Here is a 24,685-nt window from a genome sequence, read left to right as displayed (position 1 = left end):
AATACATATTTTATACAAAGCAAAATAACACTGGACTCTTATAAGGTGTTCACATTTTAGCAGCACTTTGTACCTGGCTAAGAGAGAACAAAGTAGCCAGACTGCAACATCAGGAAGCAATTCACAGTGGATCCATGCAGCCGCTTAGACAAGAAGCAGTGAATGCACTTTACAAAAAGAAAGCTAAAATAGTACCAAGTACAGCATAACTAAAACTTATAAATTTAAAGCAGGTTTTTCTACATTGTGGCTTCACGTTTGATTTGTGCTTAATGACACAACCTGCTTGGTCTACTACACATTGCATGCAGCCAGCCAAAAAACAGTGTGCCATAACTTTTTCACTTAAAAAAACTGTCACAGAGCTGGTAATCAGGTTATAACAAAATATATCAGGGTGTCACATGAGTCATTTTCTCCCACCATTTTCTTTGTGATCTCTCTATATTTTTACTAGACAAGGCAAGTATGAAAATATTCAAATAAAGGCATTTTCCTTAATGAAGGTGAAAGCGGTCATTGTGCAGGGCAAATGCAGGAATGCTATGCGATATGAAGGAGCTTTCAGATGCCTGCAATTACAGGCCTTCAATTGCAGGCACCATGATGTAGAAAGGTTGAAAATGCGCCTCTCTTTCTTATAACCATGAAAAAAAGAAAGGCCCAACTGTTGGCCACACTGAATTCAACACTAAGCTATTTAATTAAAAACAGAGTTTATTTGATGTGCAAGGTCAGCTTGAAAATATTAATGCCAATACAACTGATGCACAACAGACAATATCACACTGTATTTGAAATAGCACTAAAATAACAAACAATTAAAATACGCAGATGCACATACCAGCTATATGAGCCGACTCTATCATAGAAGCAACTGATCTCGTCTGGTTGTCAATAACAAACATCATGACTTTAGCATTCTGCAAGAGCAAAAAAGAAAACAGGAGAAAGCCATGAATACCTAAGAAATTATAGGAAGTGATGATACAAAGAGAAACAAACTATCAGGGGCACTTTGCATGCATCTTGATCCTGTCAGTGAAAACAGGGTCCCAGGTGAGCTGCATTACACACCTCTTTTGCTTGGTTTTCAAGTTCAATCAGTTCAGGTATCCACTGAGTCACCTGCTGGAAATAAGCCAATCAATTTGCACATTAGGGAAATATAAACATGTTTAAAAACACTAGCATAACAGTATTACCAATATTTTGTACTCACTGGATTGTAATATGAGATGCCATATGATTTGAGTTTTGGTATAGCAACATCTTTCCTCCATGTGGTGGGATTGCAAGAACCGCCAAGGAAAACTGAATGGATAAAAAAAATTTAAATTAGTGAAATTAAAGCCAGCTTCAACACTGCAGGACAAATGAGATAACAAAACGACTGTCTATAAAGCATGCGGATATATGCATGTAATGCTCACCATCGTATGAGCTCTCCACTGAAACAAAAAAAGAGGGGGAAAGAAAGGAAGTAAGAGGTTAGCCCTCGATAAATGGAACAGATAAAACGACCGCCAATTGTCACAAAGAACCTGCACATTACGTGCTTTGCCATGTATTATGCAATAAGCTTACAGCTACAAAGTTTCGGCATGCTTATACAGGTTTACTTAAGCAGTAATGAACTCAAACTCCTATCTACAATGAAAAAAGTAAGGTTACGTAGTAAATGTTATGTGAAGTATTGTAGCAGTCTGAATTTGTTTTTTCAGGAACTGAGGCTGGCATATGGGTATCTTGAAGGAGCAAATAAGATGAGCGGATACTATATTTTTTATGCAGGCTTGAGAACAAACTACAAACAATAAAGTTTTAGCCCCTTTAGCGGCTCTTCTATGCCCCTTACATCAAAGCATACACAATTTTTCCGTACAACTAACATTTCTTGAACAAACCAAACATAGTGGTGCAAGCAAAAAAAAAAAAAAGCTTGCAACAGCATACCTGTTTTGCTAGCTGTCAAGGTTGCTTCCTTATTAAGCCATCCTCTGTTTCACAGAAATGTAGCACTTGAGTGGAAGCTATGAGGCTTTCTCTGGTGCTACACAGCAGACAATACTCTGACATTGAGGGGCACGGGTCACAAGGACATGTGCATTTGCCCGCCTGTGCTCCTGATTACTTGATGCTTGCTATAGCTTCAACTGCAGTGCCATATCGAGTGTAGCGCTAACCGTAGCGTTAGCCATCACTCAAATGAGGATAATGTGCCCGCTACTCATGCTATAGCTTGACAGTGGTGCACCATATGTTTAACAGCTGTGTGTCATCACAGGAGCCACGTCGCCTTCTTCCGCACTATCGAGAATACTAACTATGCAAATGCCTGGCGATATAAAAGTTGGCTATGCTGTTACCAATATGTTGGCACGTAGCAATGTATTTGCTTTTAAATTTTGTGCATAATAGATAACACAAAATTTCACATCACTGATGCAATTTGTAAGGTAACGTTGAAGCATAGGCACACTGGTAACGTATATTTATGAAGGAAAGCACAAAAACCACAAGAAGCATGTGTCTGTGTGTTCGTGGCTGATCTTTCATGCTGTTTTTGTGCTATTCCTTTGACAACAACTTGTAAACATCTATCAAAATATAAGTAAAATAGTACTTACCAGATTCTGACCTCCTTTTCATGAGAAGTTTACGTACATCCTTTACAGACTTTGAGAGAGGTTGGGACCTGGATAACCTGCACATAGTCAACCATGGTGCGTAGTCAGAACTCAAGAGAAAAAAAAAAGCCTTATAACATTTATCATTGGTTTTGAAGTGTTTAACGTTTCTGGTAATCTGATTTAAAAGATCTTTAGCGTCTTAATTACAAAGGGCAGTACATATGCTTTTGGTTTCGAAAATTATGTTGCTGGTCTCCTGCTTACCGTCTTTCATGCGCATATTTCATTTCCGAAGCGAAGAAACAGAAGCTTCCCACAGTGAAAGTGTTATTATGGGTGTGAGAACATTGCCACATTTCATGAACTGCAAAACAGAAAAGGAAGAAACATGAAATCTTTTTGTGACAATTGTGTTGTGCAACACCTTGTAAATATTTAGGCTGATACCTTTTGCACACTAGGCTAAACAGGTTTAGATGAAAGCTAATCAGCCCAAAGGCAGAGAAACAATAGAAAGCACAACATAATAAATGGCTAATATTGCCCAGCTTTTGGCCTATGTTCTCCACTTCAGACTACTGTAAACATTTTGGCAAATGATTAGTGTTACTAGTGCTTCAAAAGGCATGCTAGACGTAGGTACACAAGTAAAAGAGAAAAGAAGTGCTAGGAAGGACAATACCAAAGCATGTTATGCCATCATTTCATAAATAAAGAATAGCAAAGTTCACTTCATATTATTAAAATATAAAATTTCACGCACAAATAGGAAGGAATTTACTATTAGCATTAAAAAGAAAAGCCACTTGTACACTGTAAACTTTGATCTGGCCGGCAACAATGTGATCTCCTGGCACCAACAATCTGTCATTACTTTTATGCATGTGCAACCTAACACCTATCACAAAAACTCACAGTGACTTCCAAGTGGCAGTGACGGAAGCTCTGCTTTGGCAATGAGTAATTACCTATTATGTGATACTGAAGGCTTCCATACTGAGGCTACCAGTAAACTACAGTTAAATGGCATGAAGTTGCAAATAAAGAAGTGACAAATCAGGGAAGTGATGCCAGGCAAAAAGCATTGTCAGCAGAAAACTAAGAAAGAAAGCAACGAAGGGAGAGAGCACAGAACTTGTCTCAGGCACTAGCATAAGGGCTGTTGCTTACCTTTGCACAGATATTTACAGAACTCCGCTCTCAGTCCACTTCCATGGCAAATTAATTTACAAAAAGCGCATAAATAAAAAGGAGGAGCTGCTGCATGGGTACTAAACAGAGCGCTGAAAAACAGCAAAAAAAGAAACGAAAAAAGGAGGGGATCAGGCTTTGGGAAGCAAATAGTTACCTTGTGATTCAGTTGGGTAGATTTCCAATGTGTGAAACAATGGGAAGAGATCTTGTTGAGTTAGGCTCCCAGCTTCCCCACTAAACTTGCTCCATGCCTCTAGAGCCTTGCTGAAAATTGCCAGACAGCAACCATGGCCCCAATATAAGCTTAGTGTACTCGAAGTACCGTTTAAGACGCTAAGGCCTCTATGAAATAGACGCTTCTAGCAAGCAATCGCGACAAGCATCCATTGCTAAGACAGCTTACTCCTATTGGCACGACTCTAACCTCCGAAAAAATTGAAAAACTGTGACAGACGAAAACTCACCTAGAGAATAATCCAACCGGAATAGCTGTCATGGTGCAAAAACTTTCCCTTGCTGTTCTTAAAACACTCCCGAGGAGAACGCCCAAGAACTGTAACGAGAAAACAGAGTGGTATGAGCACACATAAGCGCACATGTAGTCAAGTAGTACGCTATAAAACCGAAGCGAGCGAGACCACACAAAACACATCGTCAGTAAAGTGTTAAGGCTAAGGGAACTAAGAAACGTGTGTATTCATAAATGACTGTTCACAAAGTATGTGAGGCATGAATAGTGGCCACTCGCTCGCCAGAGTGAACTCACATTTCGGAGACCACATTTTTGCATGCGATGAAGTTGCACCGTTGAAGCGCCAGGCATGGAATTGTTAGCGAGCTCTTACGAGACACTAAAAGAAGCCATTTTGCTGCACGGGTCCAACAGAAACGCCCAAAAATTACTGGTTTCGTAGGTTTCGTCTTCAGTTTGCCGTAGGCAGTTACCAGAAGCGCATCACAGCTGCGGAGGTGCCCGACGAGCCATGATAGCCATGACAACACAACAATGCTATTGACGTAATGTCCCTTAGGTCACGTGTCAGTAAGCCGATTATTAACCACAATTTTAATCAGCATACACTCGTGTTAAATATGTCAGAACAGTTTTAAACATAAGATGAAATACTTTATGTGCCCAATACTAGCAGAAAGAATATTAAGCACGACACTACGGAGCTGTCGTCTGCTACATCGATTTAACGCGCCAGCACGTATATTTGTCGCCGTTCGTTTTTCTCCCCTGGCAACTGAACTGCACTGGACACAAACACCCCTTTCTTTTCTCCATGTGCTGGTTATTTGAACACTACCTCGGCGATCACATATCTCAGTCAGCGATTGCTTTCAATGATCATGATGTAACTGCAATCCATGCCATATTCGCTGATTCAGTGTATACCTTGAAAACCGTCTTCCAGCGCTTGGACTTGGTAACACTGGAGTGCTTTACAAAAATTAATGGCTCAAAAAGGTATGGCTCATGGGCGTTCTATGCAGGGCGAACAGATAAGCGTGCGCTTATTTTTTGGGAAAGACGGCGAGACGGAGGAAAAGAAATATAGAAAGAATCGTAAACTTGTTCGATGTCGTGGTGTCGAGCTTGTTAATCAGACAACCGTTCCTCAGAAAGATATTTTTTTTCCTGACTTGGAAAATATGACAAAGTTCCGCACATTCTACACGAGCTCTGTTGCAGCTGGTCTAGGGATGATTCTATGCTAGATCCGTAATCATACGCTCTAGAGTAGGTAACATCGATGAATGATTAATCGATTATTCAATTAAATGTATCCCGCAAAACTATTAATATTCATCGATGTCAACCTTTCATTTAATCGACTGGTCGATTATTCGTTTTCGAGAGTTTGACAGGAGTGACGCGAAAAGTTTGAAATCGTACTGGAATGGCGGCGCACGAGCTGTGACTGTGCGGCTGTGGTGGAGCGACTGTTTTTCAGAGTCCCGAGTGATGCCGCGCCGAGCGCTCTTCCTCCACACGCCACCCGAAGCCGGGGGCTTGAAATGCCCTCGCTATTCAAGGAACCCCTGCTGTCGTTGATCGTCGTGCCACTGCATGTCCGCTGAAGACGTGGCGCAGCATGCGTGCCGGTTTGGAGCATGTATTTGACATAGCGACGGAGTTCATGTCGATTCCAGCAAATCTATATAGCGTCCCAACGTCTATTCTCGCATGCTGGTTCTGTGGCCATTCAGAGAAGGTGTCGGTTTCACCCAAACATCCCAGCCAATTGACATTCCTTCGCTCTGTAAAAAGAGCATGTGGTTTAAAATGCTAAACCAGTAATTTTCTTTTCCCCTCTGCATATTGCAATTTCTGGCATATATTTCAGTTGAACTTCACCTTTCAGAACATCTTGGGCGAGTTGGTTCATAATTGAGAAGAAAAACAAGCGCGAAAGAAACAAGGTCGAGACGAGTACACAGGACTGGCGCTTGTCGTGTCCACTCGTCGCGTCCTTGTTTCTTTCGCGCTTCTGTTTTTCTTCTCAATTCACCTCTCACTGTTGCCATTTTTCTTATTTCTTGTTTAACTGTACAGTGCAGGGATTCACTAGTGCCATGTATCTTATTTACTTCAGCACTAACTGCCATCTTATAACATATACTGTTTATCCTTTCAAAAGCCACTAGTGCGAACTAGCATATTTAGTCGTTGCCAAGTTAAACATTATCCTTTATCAAACGTTTATACACGTGTGTTTCAAACTTGGCTCTACCTCTCAAACAATACAAAAGTATACAGCTGTGTTTCAACCTTTTTAAAAGTGCCTGACAAAAATGCTGGTTAGTTATTTAATTAATCGATGACAAAACCCTGCATCGAAAGCGATTAATCGATTAAAGGTTAAAATGATGAACGATTAATCGTTAATCGAAGAAAAAAAAATTAATCGACCATCCCCAATATGGGATAGATCCGGCAATGCATAAAAGGTATTTGTCACTGTAGCGTGGCGTCTGCGGGACAGAATACTGCGCTTGCTGTCACGGAAGCAAGTCCCCATTTTCGGTCGCATTCAGCACGAGCCACGCCGCAGAGAAGCCTTAATGTATCAGCCCAAGCAACAAAAAGACCGTGGCAAAAAGTCGGCCCGACGTCTCCGGCCGACTGCAAAACGGTTGGCCCGACCTCGGCAACCGAGGGCGGCCCAGCTTTGGGGATTGACATTGGCCTAACGTCGGCCGATCGTCGGCAATCGATGTAGGCCCGACCACTGTGGCCGACTTGGCCGACGGCGTCCCATACGAGGGCCTACCAAGGCTTTAGGTACGTAGTCAGTCGGCCAGCCGTAGGGCCATTCTATTTGGCCAACGCAGCCGAGCGCATGCCAAACGCGGGCCAGCCATGGCCCTGACGACAATAATGGTCGGCATTGCACCGGCCCGGTGCTGAAAGCCGACGTTGCTTTTGACGCCCCGAATAATCGTAGCTTTTGCATCATGCATTTACAACAGCATGCGCATCATGCATCATGCTTGTGTGGTGGCCGGCATAGAAGTACCACACGAAAGCGAACGCTTTTTTGTACTTTTCATGCCACATAAATGCCAGGCAAAAGATTCTGATACAGGTCTTTATTTCTTGTAATTGTATATGTACACCGACACGTTCACAAGTTTCAAACACTAGTTCATATTTGGTGGGCTTGAAGCAGGGTCACGGCGCCTTCTTTCATTCCGGCCTCCATCCCTGTCAGCTGCTCCAACCAACCAGCGTTTTGCGACTCCAGCCACTGATGCTAGTGAAGCGTCAGGGAACGTGCTCCTCACAGATGCTGCAAAAAAGCGGCACATATAAGAAAGCTGCCCCCGCTTTATAGTTCAGTTGGTGAGTCGCATTCCATTTGAAGAAGTGAAACAATCAAAAAGATCATAAGTCAGATATTCACGAAACATTAAAGAAACGACAACAAAGCAATATTAGGGACGTGCAAATCAGTATCGAAGCTGTCAGGAAGAGTGGCTGGACGACACAAATCGTGTAAGTACCGGATAGTTGGTAATTTATATGTCGTTAGCAATAGGGGGAACTGAACACGGAACCATAGCAAAACACGCATACACGGTGGCTACTGTGTCTATAGGTAGCGCGGCTATTTACACCACGATAGGTCTTGTTGCTTCCCGTGAGCACTGTATGAAACAGCCGAGTTGAAACGCTGAGACAAAGAACGCGCCGGAGCCCGGAGCGCGCCAAGCGGCACAAGGAGGTGAATAGGTAAATGTCTGGAGAAGCAAGAGGGGAAGCTTATGGCATGATACATATACTTGCTGACATGATGGCAACGATGATAGGTCTATGTTTTGCAGAAAACAGTTAGCATACATGGGTTAAAGCAGAAACAGCATATACAGCATATATTATATGGTGAAGCAAAACAAACTCCTCAAAAGCAGTGGCAAAATATGGACGCCGCAAGTAGAACTCACTTATTACGGCATTATTTTATTAAAGAAAATGCTAATACTGGACGCAGCAAGATGCAATAAGCAGCAGCTTGTTTGAATGAAGAAAAAAAAAACTAAGCATGCAGTTGGTACCGATGTTCGCAACGTGCACTAGAAAGCTGATTGTTATGCCATATTTCTTACTTATATTCGTGATGGCCATGAGCTTCACGAAGGCGTGCTTCCTCCCCTGCGACCCTTTCCAGCTGAACTGCAGTGCAGCTTCATTTGTAAGTATGCCCTGCAGAATAGTGCTCACGGCACGACCGGTGTCCGTTCCTCCGTATCTGGAAAAAAAGTTCACCTGCACGAACCAGCGCACGTAGAGTTAAACCAGACATCCAAATACGTGGTTATCGTGGTCTGTAAAAAATAATGGCCAGGATAAGAAACGCTCTCGTTTTAAATGTTTTAACCACATAAAACAAATATATCTAGAAACAACGTTCTATGACAGAATGGCATATGGCTGCGGTATTGTATGAATGACAAAATGAAAATCAACCAAATATTAAACATGAATACATAGTTTCTCTAAAAAGAAAACACAGCATGTCATTCACCATCTGTTCCATGCGGGAATCTGAAGCTAAATATTCCTCTAAGATACGCTTTAGAGCCGCCCAAGGAAACATGAGGACAGGAAGGATAGGTTTACCGACTTTGGTCGGAATATCAGTGAAAAAAAAAAAAAAACATCCAGGCAGCGCGATAAATGAATACAACACATAGTTGCACAAACAAAATAGCACGCAGACTGCCACGAGACAAATGTATAGGTATACATAACGTCGAGACCGCGGTGACAAAGTATTACACGTAAACTACGAAAATGCAACAAAAGAAAAATTGAGGAAGAACTTACATATGGGCTATCCGCAGGGTTTCACATACGTGTCTTCTTGTCTGATGTTCCTAGATCTACTCTAGTCCACATGCGGTGAAGCGCGCCACACACAATCCATTCTTACCTGCAATGCACCAGACGTATATCATACAGGTATTTAGAGTTATGTTTTTTCATCTGTGGGAAGGAACGAAAGCAACTTCTAATTAATTATGACTTTTCCGCAATAATAACCAGACAAGCGTCTTACCCAATTTCTTCCCGAATGGTGATAACAGTTCCGAGCGTAGCAGGTCATTCGCACACTGTGCTTCAATTTAAGCAGTCTCGTTCCAGTGTTTCCTAGAGAAAAATTAACGAGAATACAAGACGAAAAAATAATATTAGAAATATATACATGAAAGTACGTCTCACATTTCCCTGTCCCAACTCTCGAACGCTTGATCCGTTCTCATGTAAAGCCTCTTTTTTTTTTTCTTCCTGTCAGAAAAAATAAGCCCGAAAGACAAGGAGTTTATCATACGTTGCAAAACCATTTACACAATACAAAGCGACCTTTGTTCACTTGAAAAAGACAGTCATGCATTACACAACGTGAAATTAAAATGCCACTTACGAGTACGCATATCTTGAACGGCGAGATACGGCGGCTCCACTGCATGTAAAGGGCTTGCGCTGTTCTTGTCCATGTCACTTTTGTGTAGCTTGCGTTTATATGCGCAGTCCATGATAACAGAAATGCACCAACTAGTCTACCAAGAGACGCGGAACGAGCTGGCATCCAGAGCTAGCATTTGGCGGCAACTCACGCACCCGCGCCATTTGGCGGGAACTCGCCTGCGCCCCTGCAAGCAAGCGGCGTTGGCCTGACGAAGAAAAAATAGACAGCAAGGAAAGTCCCGTTTCGCTTTCTCGCCCCCGTCCTCGCTGGTGGGAGCTGATGCTGACAGAGAGAATCGCCCGTCCCTGCTTTCCAAGAACCTCTTCATTCCTTCTGGGAGAGGGAGAGGCGACAGCCCAAGACGACCTCGGTTCCCCACACTTTTCCTTTTTTTTTCGTTTTTCAGGCGCTTCCTGTGAGCGCGTTGCCGTTTCCTTTTGGTGTGTGTGCTGTGCACGTGCGTGTGTGTAATGAAAATCTGCGTTCTATATTTTGCAGGGATTGGTAGCGCTATACGAATATGTATATACCTTATGTGAACAATAATTTTGACCTCTTCAACGTGTCGAACAGTACTTTGGGTGCTATGTACGTTAGCATGTAGGTTCTGTTTTCTTGTTTGGGAGTATTGTACAAATATCGTATAATCTTGATTGGTTTCCTTTTGTACTTGCTCAGTATTGTATACCTGTTATTACCGGGTGCAATTGTCTTTGTTTTAAAAGTGTCGCTGTAAAGGCTCTGCCAAGCGAAATGGGGCTGCGGCTTTGTCAATCTGTATCTGACAGCTTTTTCTGCGTCTCTGCTGTCTGTACCTTTACAAGGCAGAAATAAATAATTTGAATTTTAATAAGTATTTATCGTCAAAGCATCACGTCTATATGTGCACGAAGTTCGATAGGTGCATGCATGCATACACAGTCAATACGCTTTCCGGAGAGCTTTGCACGAAAATGGTAGATATGCTTCACAGGAGACGGCGCTTGAAAAAACACTCATGATATACCATGAATTTATTAATTCTTAACTGCTTGATTGTTGAACGTCATTAGTTAATTGAGCGAAAATTGGAAGAATTTGATCTAACTCTAGTTCTTCCCAATCAAATCCACGTCGACAGCAGAAATGCTCTATTTTATGATTTACATTGATTGGCATGCAGCCTTAATTATTCTTAGACGAATCGACAATAGCTAGAAAAATTGCAGATTTTGACATCTCTTCACAATTCGCCTTCGTATAATCGCTTCTTTCACCCTCCCCAGTGAAAACATTCAACTGAAATGTTTCCTAGAACTGTACAGTCCACGAGTCGCCTGCGCTTAGTTCGTTAGACGATTTTTTCTGTGCTGCGACAGGGCCGTTTACAATTAACGCGCCGTTCGCGAACAATTTTGCTTGACTCTTTCTGCAGTTCAGATGACTATTACGAGAACTGTCTAATGCAATATCCACTTGATTAAATTTTGTTCCCCGTTAAATAGTTATTTTCTCGATAGTTTAACTACAAAAGAAGAAAGCAATAATGAACGACACAATAGTGTTGCAAACATATCCGTTTTTGAAGTATTGAAATCTTGTGCTTTTTGGTAAAGCAAATGTAATACTTAAGCGATATGTCTTCTTCTTGCGACTTGCACACTGGTCTCCACGTACTCTTGCTCTCATAATAGTGGTCGTTGCATGCGCACCCGCATATATGGCGAAAATAAATTTGATTCTGATTTCATTATTCACTCTAATTACTAGAGTTCTATCAGTCCAGAACAAAACACAGAACCATCCTTTAGCCGGAAGGTGATCTAACTGCCAGATGAACTGTCACTGACGTCTGTATGTGATGGTTGCTGTTTTTCCCCGTGTGATGAACCGCCGTCATCGCTTTTGTATAGCTGGTATATATTCCGTCATTATATATATTCGTCCTTCAACATTTGTTACGCAAAAGCAACAACAACAAAAAATTGCTGCCTCTCACTTCTTCAAAGGACTGCGCAGCCTGTCGGAACGCACTGGCGCGTGTGAACGCATGGCCTGAAGGTTCAATTTCAAAGTGTTGTTCAATTGCTGCCTGAACCACTCGTGAAGACCTTTCGTGCCCCGTTACTTTATTATGCTAGCTTTTCTTGTGACCGATGACAAGACATTAAATTTGGCGGCCTCTGCAAGACTAAGCTGCATCAACACAGCTTCTTAAATACACGAATTGGCTCAGCGGCTGTCGGACAGTGTGCATGGTCCCTTGTGGCACGTCACTAAAAAACCAATTAAACGCTTAGCGTATATGCACAAAATGATGCGACCACTAATATAACATGAGAGGGGACTTTCGGTCTCAAAAAAAAAAAAACGATATATATATATATATATATATATATATATATATATATATATATATATATATATATACACACGAAGTGCGCATGCGCATCATGCATCATGCTTGTGTGGTGGCCGGCATAGAAGTACCACACGAAAGCGAACGCTTTTTTGTACTTTTCATGCCACATAAATGCCAGGCAAAAGATTCTGATACAGGTCTTTATTTCTTGTAATTGTATATGTACACCGACACGTTCACAAGTTTCAAACACTAGTTCATATTTGGTGGGCTTGAAGCAGGGTCACGGCGCCTTCTTGATACCTGATAATATTTTTTTCACTGGCCTCTTTCTATAAGAAGGACGAACATTCTAGGCAGCGAAAAAAGTATGAGACATATTTCATCCTGGGGTAAATCTTTTATTCATAATATTCATTCCCAGAAAATATGATACAATGAAACGTTGATGCTTAAAAGCAAAACTTAAAGTTAAAGCGTTTTCAGATCACTGAGAAAGCGTAAGTCTTTATACGAGTTTGGTTTAAATGCGCAACGCAGTAAACAAATCCTTTAATGTAGTTTGCACCCATGATATTTCTTTGCTTGTTCTTGGCTTTAAGTTGGTTGCACTAAAATTGGCCATATGCCACCGGATATGTTACATATTGCACACCATTAAGGCATATGCACATCACTAGTGCCTTTTCTAGGGATGTGTCATCGCTCATCTCAGCGTTTTCCTGCTGACGGCCGCATATGAGGAGCCTTGTTTCCCCCCAGACACTGCATGACCTTATAAGGTCGCTTAGCGCTATCTGAAAAAAAAAATTCTTTATACGCAAAGTATAATACTTTAGAGATGAAAATATGTTTCCTTTAGGCTAAATGTGTTTAAACTAGTACCTCTTGCTTTTTCACTGCTTTAACATTGATTGCACTTCTGAGATTTCTCCTACTGACTGCTCTTAAAATGTTGCGGTCCGGAAGTTTTTAGAATTTGGGGATATGGGAAAAATGGTCAAATCACCGCATTAATGAGAGCATGCATTGCAAGCCTGCTTCTGAAGCGACGAATGAAGGCTCAGAAAATTTCAGTATTTTTGATAAGATCAGAAGGAACATTTTCAATTTTGTTCATTTTTATCAATCCTACTTCCAAACATTTATTTGCTTTCAAATGGGACCTGAAAAACAAAATAACGATGTGCAAAACGCAATTAGGTGAGTCACATAGCTGCAACTGATATTATTCCATTATACTCTTGATAAAAATAAAGTTTAAAAGTTCGAACACAAGTGGCAACGCTTTTGATAGAAGCTTTCATTATAGAAGCAAAAATGAGCTATAAAAACGTAGTTACGCTTAATTCTAAATCCAATGGAGATGGAAATTCTGACAAGAATGGCATTCTACGTGAACTTATCACACGTGAACTTTCACTGAGGACATAGACATGTTTGCAGCTTGGTGTTAGGCTGCTGAGCACGAGGTCGCGGGATCGAATCCCGGCCATGGCGGCCGCATTTCGATGGAGGCGAAATGCGAAAACACCCGTGTACTTAGATTTAGGTGCACGTTAAAGATCCCCAGGTGGTCGAAATTTCCGGAGTCCTCCACTACGGCGTGCCTCATAATCAGAAAGTGGTTTTGGCACGTAAAATCCTATAATTTTTTTTTTTAATGTTTACAGCTGGAAATCAAGAGCTGCAACGGGCAGAGTACATTCGTGTTCATCGAACACAGTCACACTTCCTCTTTTTAAAGCTAAAAATGTAAGATATGCAGAGCTACACAAGATAGATATCCTAATGCAGAGTGCAATTGAGGTTACAAATTAAGTAGCGCGTGTGGTTGCAACCTCGCATGCAGCGCTTCGGAGATGCAGGTTACTGTCAGTCGACAAATAGCTCACAAAATTATGAATTTTCACATTATAGGCCGCAGTATACTGTGAGCGGCATACGCGGCAACTACACGGCATACACGGCACACCACATCGATGCGTCACTAACAGAGTTCTAAACCATGAGAAGAAGCACAGTGCAAAATGCAGTGACAACTCCAAGCTCGCCACCCTTGCCCGAGGCGAAATGGCAGCGGGCACAGAGAGAACGGTGAGTTGGCGAAGATAAATTAAAAACAATAGAAATGGTGTGAATTTGGTACTTCAGCGCAATTAGCTGAACAATTCAGAAAAATCCAACAGCCCGGTGTTAAAACTTGTTAAACAAGCACGATGATGACTGCTATCTATTTCGATCAACGCTACTGCTCGCTTTTCAATAAATTCACCATTACGGCAAATTTTGCACCACACATCATACAAGCACATACCGGAAATCATGACCAATTGGCAGTCAGCCGCTATTTAACAAAAGCGAACCATGAGTATTGTTCTTACCTGTATATTTAAATCGTCCATGAATAGCAGGTGAGGGACCGCTACATATATCCATTATCCATATGGCGCTGGAGCCGTCAGACCGCGGTGGATTCTCTCTTGTAAACTCTCGTAAACTCGGCACAGTGCACAATGTCTGCAGACACCACCGGCGTTGTACGCCATGAAGGCCTGTAGAAGTGAGCGTGGCGATACTATGGCGATACACACCAACTCTGACAATTAGACCGGAAGCTCTGCGCTGCAATGAACGAACGTCGCTCGTGGCAGTCCGCCGGAAAATCCACACGAAAAATGGCCGGGTGCAGTCTTCAAAACACCACGGTCTCCTTCAGCCCCCCCCCCCCCCCCCCCTAGAAAAGTTTCGTATTCACCGCAGGGCAGTGAGAAGACACACAGCGTTGTTTTCCCTCGCCCACGCTCCGCGCAGATCCCGTGATATAAAACGGATCCGCTATTCGGATTTTTTATATGGGTGATGGAAAGTTCCCACGCGAGCGCTCTGCGGGATGTTAAGCGTGTAATTTGCGTTTCTCACGCGTACGCGGCTCGCTCACGCTCGCACAAGACAGAACCATGGCAGGCAGTCTTGTCCTCATGCTTACACAAAGGAATGTCAAGCTTATTTTCGGTCACGGGTGCCTGAAACGTCATCCGCGCCTCACTTACATGCGTGTCACGCTAAAACTCACAGTTTAGCGTGAGATTAAGCGTGGATTTTTTTTTTTGTTAGTGTATACTGAGGTATTTGTGTTGTTTTACTCGAGGTATTTCCTGGCCCTGTATTGATACTGTCTGTTCACTGTTTTCATTGAGTACTGTTTACCATAAAAGCTGATTTCCTAACACTAAATTTCAAATGTTAAATTCTCACCTTCATGTGCACATATATTCTCCAGGCGTTGCATAACACTCCGCTTGTTAGCTAGCAACACAATGTCGTCCGCATAAAACGAACCTGGAAGCTACTGCTCTACTATTTTAACCGCCTGTTTGTATGAGAGATAAAACCCAAAATTGCTTCCCTCTAGCGCCCTTTTCATACTTACCATGTACATCACAAACAGCAGTCCCTAGTTGATATCAACTTGCTTCTCGCTCCTCATCCCTCCCCATTCAACGCAAACTGTATTTTCTAGGTAGGTCTCTGTCAAAAGCTATATAAAGTCGTTGCCTATGCCTTCCAGAATATCCCACAAAATTTTGTGGTCTACGTTGTCATACGCTCCGGTAATATCTAAAAAAGCCACATAAAACAGTCTCCTCTCTTTGGATATTTCAATACACTGAATAAGAACAAATAAGTTATCATCCAGACGCCTATTCTGAACCCGTTCTGAAGTTCTCCCATACCATTCTCTGCCCATGTTTGCACTTGTAATTTAATTACCTGTATTGCTAACATGTATATTGCCGATATAATGGTCAACGGTCTATATGGGTGAATTCAATTCTTTTCTCCGTTATCTTTATACATTAAATTCATTCTACTTTGTCTCCGGCTGTCTGGTATTCGCCTATCTTGTAAGCCTTTTTCTACTGCTTCCCACAGAGCTTCCTTACTCTTTGATCCTAGTTCGCTAATCAGCCTAACGGGAACCTCGCCTAACCCTATGGCTGTGCGCTTTAGAATTTTCTCTGGTTCTCGTTAACGCTCTTCTTCTTTAAAACTACTTCATCATTCCCTTGGAATGATTCGGTCGTTATTTTTCGGATGTAATTTAATGTCGCATCCCCTTCCATTTTTTTAATCTTAGTCTAGGACATGCTGTTGTTTTCCAGACTTTCTTCTTAATAAGTTTGTGTGTTTTCAAAATATTCTAGGCGCGGCCTTCTTTTTCTCACGTATTTCCGACAACCAACGTTCACTTTCACCTTTGAACTTTGCTTGAACCAGTATTATAACAATAGATTTTTTTTCTTCCGGTATACTTCTAATTTTCTGTCTACTTCAACCTGTGGCAACTGCACTTTCTATGCCTGCTTATGTTCTCGTAATGCTTTCTGTCGTTCATCGATCGCTTCGGGTATCACGCTGTTCCACCAGCTTTTTTGACTTCCTTTTTGTTTTCCAACAAACGTGTTGCTTCTCCTTCCTAATTTCTCTCGTCATTACATTTAGAAGCTCATTGTATTCCCACTTTTTGCTTGGCCATTTGCCGTGTTCTTTCTCGACTCCCGCGGCTATATTTGTTATTTGTTAAGCGTTCAAATTTGGACTGGCCATTCTTCGCTCCGTGCTCTCCTTCACAACTACATATCCCATTTTCAAAATGGTGCGTTTATGGCCAGTCCTTGTGTTACTACAGTCTTACTCGCCAATGGCTCAACTTATCTCAACTGATCTGAACTTATCATAAATATCTTCCGTCATCAGACCGTAACCAATAGTCGATTGCCTATTTCCAACTTCCCATCTGATCTGACCATCAGATTTACGGCCCGTAATTACGATAACGAGGTTACGTTGCTCACAAAGGTCCAGCAATAACTTCCTGTTGTTGTCGGTATAAACGTCTAGATCCTGTATGTGGGCATTCATGTCACCTAACAGGGTAATTTCGGCATTATTTCCGAAAACGCCTAATATCAGCACTTAGGCATTCCGCTAAGCCTTGGTTCTTCTCTCTGCAATGTTTTCTCGTTCATAAATACGTTAAGCCCAGCCAAGTTTTATTTCCACTCATTGTGCCTGAAAACCAAAGAATGCCCTTGACACTTTGAATATGCTTTTTCCCATTTGAACACTCCGGCCCCCCTCCCTTTCCTTTCGATTTACTTCTGTTGCAACCTTCCCAAACATAATTCTCAATGACTGGTGCATTTTTTAAGTCTCTAAGGTGCGTTTTTTATAACCGCATACACCCCGATTTGTTCTCTATTTAACTGCTCCTCAATTTAAAAGCGCTTTTCCTTTCTTCTGGCGCCCTGCATGTTTATGCAGCCTATTGCATGGCGAGCTCGCTTTTTTTTCCGCCTTTCTCTGTGGTACTAATCTGAGGTACCGCCACCTACCGGCCGTGGCCACTCAGACAGACCTCAAATGGCAGCTAGAAAAGGGCTTTGTCTTTCAGTTTCCGCGTAACAGAATTATGTTTTCCCGCATACTCGATTTGCAATCCGAAGTTATCATGTCTGAAGCTTGTGCTTAAGTTGTATTTTACGCATTTTCTGACAATTTACCCTCAAAGATTCATTTAGTTCCATAAGGCTCTTGCGCTTGGCGGGGGCCATGTATGCTGCACTTCCGTATACATGCGTGCCCGCGTTACGTACGTCGCTTGTGGTGTTAGTGGTGGTTGGTTTCTGAGTAACGTCGTCTAACGTCGGCAATCGTTTCGTTGTACATCCACTTTCACAGGGTGCAATGGAGGAGGGCTTTTTTTTTTTTTTTTTTGCTAAGAATACTGCAGGGAACCTGCTGAGAAATATGCGCACAAAGCCACAAACGTGCGAAACCCGCGCACAGCGTAGGCAGAATGTAGCTGTGATACCTTACGTTCACACACTATGCCACAATTTGGAAAAGGTGGCTCAGCGTTACGAGTGTTCGCTGCTCCCCATAAGCTGTAAAAGCTTTGTAGAATGACCGACCCGGAAGCAAGCCAGTAACGTGACTGCTGCATAAAGCACAGGCCGCCTTTTATTGAATACGCATAAGGGGTAGTCTATGAAATTCTTTTAAGGTGCGGAATAGTGTACATTGGCCATACTGGGAGATGTGTTAATGATAGGTTAAGGAAGCACGCAAACAATGTAAAAAAATCCGCGTGAAGGAAAAGATTTCGAAGGTTTTCTGGCAAGTCATTGTCTGACTTGCAGGGACTGTTCGCCCGACCTTGTAAACATTTTCGTTATTAAGAAGAGTAAAACTCGTGTTATACGGGAAATCGCAGAATCTGAACCGATTTCTAGAAGTGAACTTGAACTTTATTTCCATCATCGATGGAGGAGAGGAAAAAAAAGCTGTGTAAGCATGGGGATGTGTCAACATGGCATCCATCACGCTGTCAGACAAATAGTTGGCATATTTACGAATGCGCAGATGATTACACCGGGCTCGGACAGCATGTATATATTCGTGATTCATTCACAATAAATGTTTTTGGAAGTTCAGCACCCATCCTTGTCCTCTCGTCTCCATCCGTGTCTTCTTGCGCTACCGCCTTTTCAAATTCTTAGGATATATCACGCACTCTCCACTGTGTGTTTTGCGGGGCAAGGAGTAGTATACGCGCGCCGGCGCGTTTCGGCGGCAGGAAGCCCGCTCCTCTCTCCAGCCCCGCTGTAACATGATCGCCGCCTGCACGGCATGAATGGTCCCCGCCTGCTCTCGCGCGACGTGTTGGTGGGGGGAGTGAGGGGGCTGTGTTCGTCTTTACATTCGGGGTCGCGGAAACCAGGCGGTTCGCTTGCCGCCGAACTCACAGCTTTCTTTACCAGTGATCCAAGAAGAAGCTGAAAAAGAAAGAAAAAAAAGGCCAGAACAAGTTTCGTCCCCTCAGGCTCCGGAGAAAAGCATTCCGTCCGCAAGCAGCAGCGCGAGTTCGAAAAGAAAGGAGACTTCACAGTCTCGAGCAGCGCCGCGCCGTCCGTCACGAATCACCCGAAGATGGCACATGCTCAGTCTGAAGGATTAGACTGAATTGCGCGCAGCCAGTGGCACATAGCGAATGATAAATCATGAATCTGAACATAAAGCACTATTCCATTAAGAGGTCGGTGTGCTGTAGATATACATATGAGCCGAAATCATACGTGTTAGATTTTTTATGAAGGAACGTATTTTTTGTTGCACCGAAGAGAAACGCGCTTACTGCGAGGATACAGTTGTCTGTTATGTATGAGTGCCTAACAGAGCGCTTGCCAGCCCAACTGGAAAACCGGAAAGCGGCGTGCCGAGTGTCAAATCGGCAGCCCGCACCATGAGGGAAAACCTTGCATTGCTATTTGAAAATCGCCCACGCGGAAACTATGCGAGAAAACCTGGGCGAGCGCGAAGTGCTGCTGCAGAAGCGTGCAACAGAGAAAGTCTTGCTGGGACGCACTCGTAAAAAGGGATCCTCGAGCCTTTGGCAAACCATTTCTTGAAAGAAGAAACAAAAATTTAGAGAATGGGTAGTGGGACTCGGTGCCGTAGCAGATGAATTGCGCCGTCGTAGTAGCCAAATCATTTCTACTAAAAGGAAGAAAAGATTGGCTGAGAAGATTTCGAGATTGTGTTGCTGTAGGTGCAACACCGAAGTTATACTATTTATGCATTTACGTTTCACAGTCCCGTAGCAAAGCAGGAACAGAAAACCCCTGGCGCTCCCCAGTCATCTCCTGCAAAATGAAGACATCAGCACTTTTATTGGGGGAAGTTAATTCTTAGTATGTCGCATAACGTTTGCTTGGGCTATTTGGCTCATGGGAAACATCATGGCGTGAAAGACGAGGACACAGGGCTCATTCTGTTTCTAGTCCTCTTTTTTTCTTGCGCCACTGTTTTTTTGTTTCCAGCGGTTTCCACATAATATGCATTTTCCTAACCGTAGTTCTATTCTTGGTTCAATACAATTCGCGTTCGCCTTTTGGCAAATGCTCAGCGTGCGTTCAGTGTTATCACCTCGTCGCGCATGTTCTTCCGAAATTTTAAATTGTGAATTCATATCTGACCAATTCATTTTGAGTAAACAATATATCTGCGCCAGCTGTAGTAAATAGATGTTTAACTAGTTTTCTGACACTTTCCTTACGTCAAATATCCAAAAGAGGAGGATACGAATAGTCTTGCCGTGATAAATGAAATATAAAAAATTCACTGTGGAGCAAGGCCTGCATTAGTTTTTCTGTTTGGGAATGAAAGCATCACCGCTCGGTACTGCCTGCTGAGCGGAATTCAAGGACTCCTAACTCCACAGTCTGTAATCATTTCGCATAAGTTAACTTCAGGCTGAGCATACGTATGTTCTGGTGCACTTGTCGTTCACACGAGTGAAAGCGCTATTAGTTGATGCATAAAGGAGCTTGAGGGAGGCAAAGAAAGATGCCAAGCATCGTAAAACGCGTCTCTTTTTAGTGGTGGCTGAATGCAGTGGGTGGGGAGGCGCCTCTGTGTTGCAGCTCTTGGCGCGGAGGCGGAGAGTCCGGGTGGAAGAGGGGGGTGACGTTTCTGGAGAGGAGACGCTTGTGGGAGGGAGTAGGAGGAAAACTAGCAGTGCAGCGAACGTGGCAGCGCGCCGAGGGCAGCGCTAACAGAGCGATGCGATGTCTGGTCGCACTAACCGCTTCAGCGCTCCGCCCCAGAGATTCGTCGGCGCTCTATGATGGCATCTCGGAGGCCATGTTTAGGGTGGTAGGTACAAGTTTAATTTAGTGACGTTTGCTTTGTTAAACCCCAAATATTTCTAGAAGTTTAGTGTTTAAATTACAGTAAAAAAGAATTAGCGAAAATTCATAATATATACCACAGCCCACGTGAAATTCCGCATGTTTACAGAATTAATCCTTGCAAGCATCCCGAGAATTTCCCTTAAAGAAGCATGGCAGGTTAATTCACATATTTACGCGTACGACGAGTTTCATATTGCTTCAGAAAACGGTCCCACACACATATATCGCTGTTTCTGAACGCATTGCGCTATAATGCAGCTGTGTATATATGTAATAGTCACGAAAAGTATAAATTCTGTAAGCATAACAATGTATTACCTTCACCTATAACAAATTTCCCTAGTGAGAATTTTATAAGTATAGACCGACAGACAGGAATTGATATAAAAATTAAATTATGCTACTCATCGGCCTCGGGCGTTGGTCCGACGCGTTGCCATCGTACCGAGCCGGCGACCAACTGGCGGGTCGGTAGTCAGTCTGACAGAGAGGTTGGCAAGACGCCCTCTGCCGACGGCCCGCCGGTAAAGGCGGCGGCCGTTGTCATACCGACCTCTCGCCAACCTTCGCTGGCCAATATAGTCGTTTGACGATCATTTCCCGACGATCGGCCAAGCAGCGGCAGTTGGCCAAGGTTGCTTGGGAGTGCCTTCTTTGTGATATACACCAACCAGCGGGCAGGCGTGGGCGCTCTGTTTTTTCTCCGTGCAGCCCGCACATGTATCGACATGTGTGCGTCGTTCGACCCGAGGAGATCTTCACACCGACGAATATCAGCCAGGAAATTGCACGCAGCCGTGCATCCATTCAGCTAGCAGGAGTGACCAGCTTCAGCATCCTCCGCACTAAGCACGTAAAGTTGGGGCCTTTGAAGTATTAAATAACGATAGGCAATAACGTAATTGCGAAGCTGCCCAGGACATACTGGTAACACATTTCCTGTTGTATTTTTTTGTGCTTACTGGTCGTGTATATATATATATATATATATATATATATATATATGTGTGTGTGTGTGTGTGTGTGTGTGTGTGTGTGTGTGTGTGTGTGTGTGTGTGTGTGTGTGTTACAAAATTGTTACATATGTTACAAAAGTAAGTCGACGGCCAATGCATTTCTGCGCAATATTCGGGTATTAATATCTCAAAACTGGTGTCATCCTGAGAATTCATTCCAAATGGATCCACTTTGCGAACTTCACGGCTAAAGTTTGTAAATTGCAATATGGGCCATAAGGTAAATAGTTAAAAACATAATTAGTGCTTTTTTGTTGATTAGTCGATTACGCATTTCAATTTCTTGTGCAAGTAATGTCCGCCTAGACCAGCTCACGAACTACAATTGTGCTATCTGCCACGGGCAACCTTTAAGAAATGTTTGAAGGTATTCGCAGAAACGCCCTGTATATATACCTAATAAAACGACTCCGCGGAATAATCTTTATCACCGGGGGGTTCGTTAAAGGGACACTAAAGTGAAAAAATGATTTCTTTTGCATCAGTAAATTACCTTTCTACAACACCAAAAAAACACCACTCTTACAACAATAAGACGTTTGGCAAGCCAGAAAAAGCGCAAGAATGAAATACGGGTGGCGACGCCTACTTGAGTTCCCGCACCTCGTGGCTGTGACGTCTTGGATTTTGATGGCGTCTTCTAGCGCCTACTAATTATATATAGCGGTATAGATTAACTACATTGTGTTCTAAAGTAACCAAATATTAAACATGGCAAGTTTCGGGAGCCTTCACTCAGCCAACGCGGCCCAAATGCGAAAACATACTTTGGAATCCCTGACGTCACGCTGACGTACCGGCGCTGGGGTATCGGCGCGAAATTCAAATACTGATACTTGGACCTTCATTTTATAATCAAACTATTTTTTTTTAATGACTGACTGCAGGGTTCTCAAACAATGCTTCATTAGTCTGAACTGATTTATTGTTTCGCTTTGGTGTCCCTTTAACGTCAACAGCGGCGGCCACCGCCGCGGTCGGGATTAGCAGCACAGTGCGTGGTTGTCGTCTGAGCTCGTGAGAAATTAGGTCGCAAATGCGCCAAAACCGATACATTCAGTGTGACAGATACAAGGGAAAATGACGTAGCCTGAAGTAAAGTGATTCCGCGTTTTTGTTTCTGAGCTTTAATCTTTGTACTCGTTTACTACCGCTATTAGATGAGCACTTGTTGATCTTTACTACACTGTTTCTTTCAGTTACACTGTCTTACTACGTGTTAACAGTCTTGTTGCAAGTAGCTATATGTCGTTTTTTTTTTTTTTTTTGCATGTCGCATCCAAATTTATTCGTTTCGTTCTTTTTGCCGGCAGAACATGCTCACGTTGGCTCGGACTATGCAGCGCAACTTTGCATCCATGCGTGCTTGACAAGAATTCTATCATCAGTTGTACATATTATATAGCGTTTATTCATATTGCGCATATAATGAAAAACGATAGTCATTGTGAAGCGCCGCTTACTCAATGCCCATTGTTGGGCCTGCAATGTATTTCCGATAATATATATATATATATATATATATAACATTGAAGTGAGGACAAAACTTCGCGATTGCTCATCTCACTTCCTCAGCAAATATCATGCTTAAGACGAAACATTACTTGGAACGTTTGGTACATCCATCCATTTTAGGCTACTAAAGGAAACCATGGAAAACAACTACAGCAGAAGAAGCAAGCTAGTATTAATTCGCGTCGCCTTCAAACAAAACGTGGCGAGAAAAAAAATTCACTCGTTGGCATTGTACATGAACCACAGTCAACACGTATATTCGACGAACACTCACTCGACGAACACTCACTCGTGGCTCTGCCAATTTACAGAAAAGTAATCTCGCTGCTAAAGCAACCACAACAGACACTGCGTTCGACAGCACCGAAGCCTCCGCACTTTCGGGACAACTGCTGACCTCTCGGCTGGCAGCACGGGCTCAGGCCGGTCGCCTGCGCCGAGAAGCGGCGTCCACCACGGCACGTACCTGGCTGGAGCGGTGCGTGACAGCATCGCGGATGGCCGGTCGGCAAACGTCAAACACGTGTGCGTCGGTCGGAGCACGCGGGTGGCCGTGCGATCAGCGAGCGAGCGAGCCAGCGGCGGCGGCACACGGTCTCCGGAAAAGCTCCAAGCGGAAACTTGAAATGCCGCCCGAGCGCTCCGGCCGTGGTTATATCTGCCATGCCTCCCAGGGTGACATCATGGGCGCGTGACGTCACAGAAACGTCACATAGGAAGGGGAGAGGGAGGAGACGGCCTATGTTGTATGTATATACATACGTTTCCTTTCTTTGTTAGGACGGCGGCCGCATTGTGTGCGGTTTGGGTTCTCGCCGATAATTCTCCCACGGGCACGCACGCACGTACGCCGGCAGCGGAGAAACATCGCGACGGGAGAGTAGGACGATTGGAAGCGTCGCTCGCGTGCGTAAAAATATGAGCGCCTGCCACTTTCCCCCTCACAATCCTTTCGACACTAGACGCAAAATGTGACCGTTTTAACTTGCAGGACTGTACCTGTAGCGCAGGTGTTGGTGAGTTGTGTTGCGATTGCCGCTAGTGCCGTCCTTTCGGGGATCGGTTAGAAGCTATCCTGATCTTGGGATTATACCCTACGGGATTCGTTGGCGGCGCGGTGAAGACAAAAAGATAAGCTGAGAGATTATACGAACCAGACGCAAAGCTCTCCCTGACAGAGAAGGCCTGCGTTCACCGAAGGTATGGCATCTGAGAAAACTGCACGCCGTTGAACTGTGCCACTTTTCGA

General features: G+C 43.4%; 1 protein-coding gene and 1 long non-coding RNA gene across 13 annotated transcripts in view; both read right to left on the bottom strand.

The window, feature by feature from the left end:
* The window catches only part of raw (NDT-like domain-containg protein raw), a 141,820-nt gene that overhangs the window by 14,983 nt on the left and 102,152 nt on the right, over positions 1-24,685 (bottom strand). For 3 of the 9 annotated variants that reach the window (XM_055063723.1, XM_055063726.1, XM_050195946.3), the window contains 8 exons: positions 4,292-4,380; positions 3,804-3,916; positions 2,898-2,997; positions 2,631-2,707; positions 1,434-1,451; positions 1,223-1,314; positions 1,078-1,131; positions 845-923 (listed from right to left, as the gene is read on the bottom strand). In XM_055063723.1, coding sequence (XP_054919698.1) covers positions 845-923; positions 1,078-1,131; positions 1,223-1,314; positions 1,434-1,451; positions 2,631-2,707; positions 2,898-2,997; positions 3,804-3,916; positions 4,292-4,380 — 622 coding nt within the window. Of the gene's footprint in view, positions 1-844; positions 924-1,077; positions 1,132-1,222; positions 1,315-1,433; positions 1,452-2,630; positions 2,708-2,897; positions 2,998-3,803; positions 3,917-3,981; positions 4,092-4,291; positions 4,381-4,593; positions 4,825-23,902; positions 24,027-24,685 lie in introns of those variants that run through there. The other 6 variants (XM_050195947.3, XM_050195944.3, XM_055063724.1 and 3 more) reach the window with 6 other exon arrangements.
* On the bottom strand, positions 7,410-10,583 carry LOC126547904 (uncharacterized). 4 transcript variants are annotated; one of them, XR_008609365.2, is made up of 6 exons: positions 9,761-10,581; positions 9,559-9,624; positions 9,395-9,486; positions 9,163-9,268; positions 8,442-8,601; positions 7,410-7,624 (listed from the first exon to the last, which is right to left on the bottom strand). It is a non-coding gene; the product is annotated as an uncharacterized lncRNA (long non-coding RNA). The 4 variants fall into 4 exon arrangements; XR_008609364.2 differs by having other exon boundaries at positions 9,395-9,624; positions 9,761-10,583; XR_007602814.3 differs by having other exon boundaries at positions 9,163-9,321; positions 9,395-10,576.

Source organism: Dermacentor andersoni, chromosome 1 (assembly GCF_023375885.2).
Source record: "Dermacentor andersoni chromosome 1, qqDerAnde1_hic_scaffold, whole genome shotgun sequence".
NCBI lineage: Eukaryota > Metazoa > Arthropoda > Arachnida > Ixodida > Ixodidae > Dermacentor > Dermacentor andersoni.
This window is presented reverse-complemented; position numbering and strand designations above follow the sequence as displayed.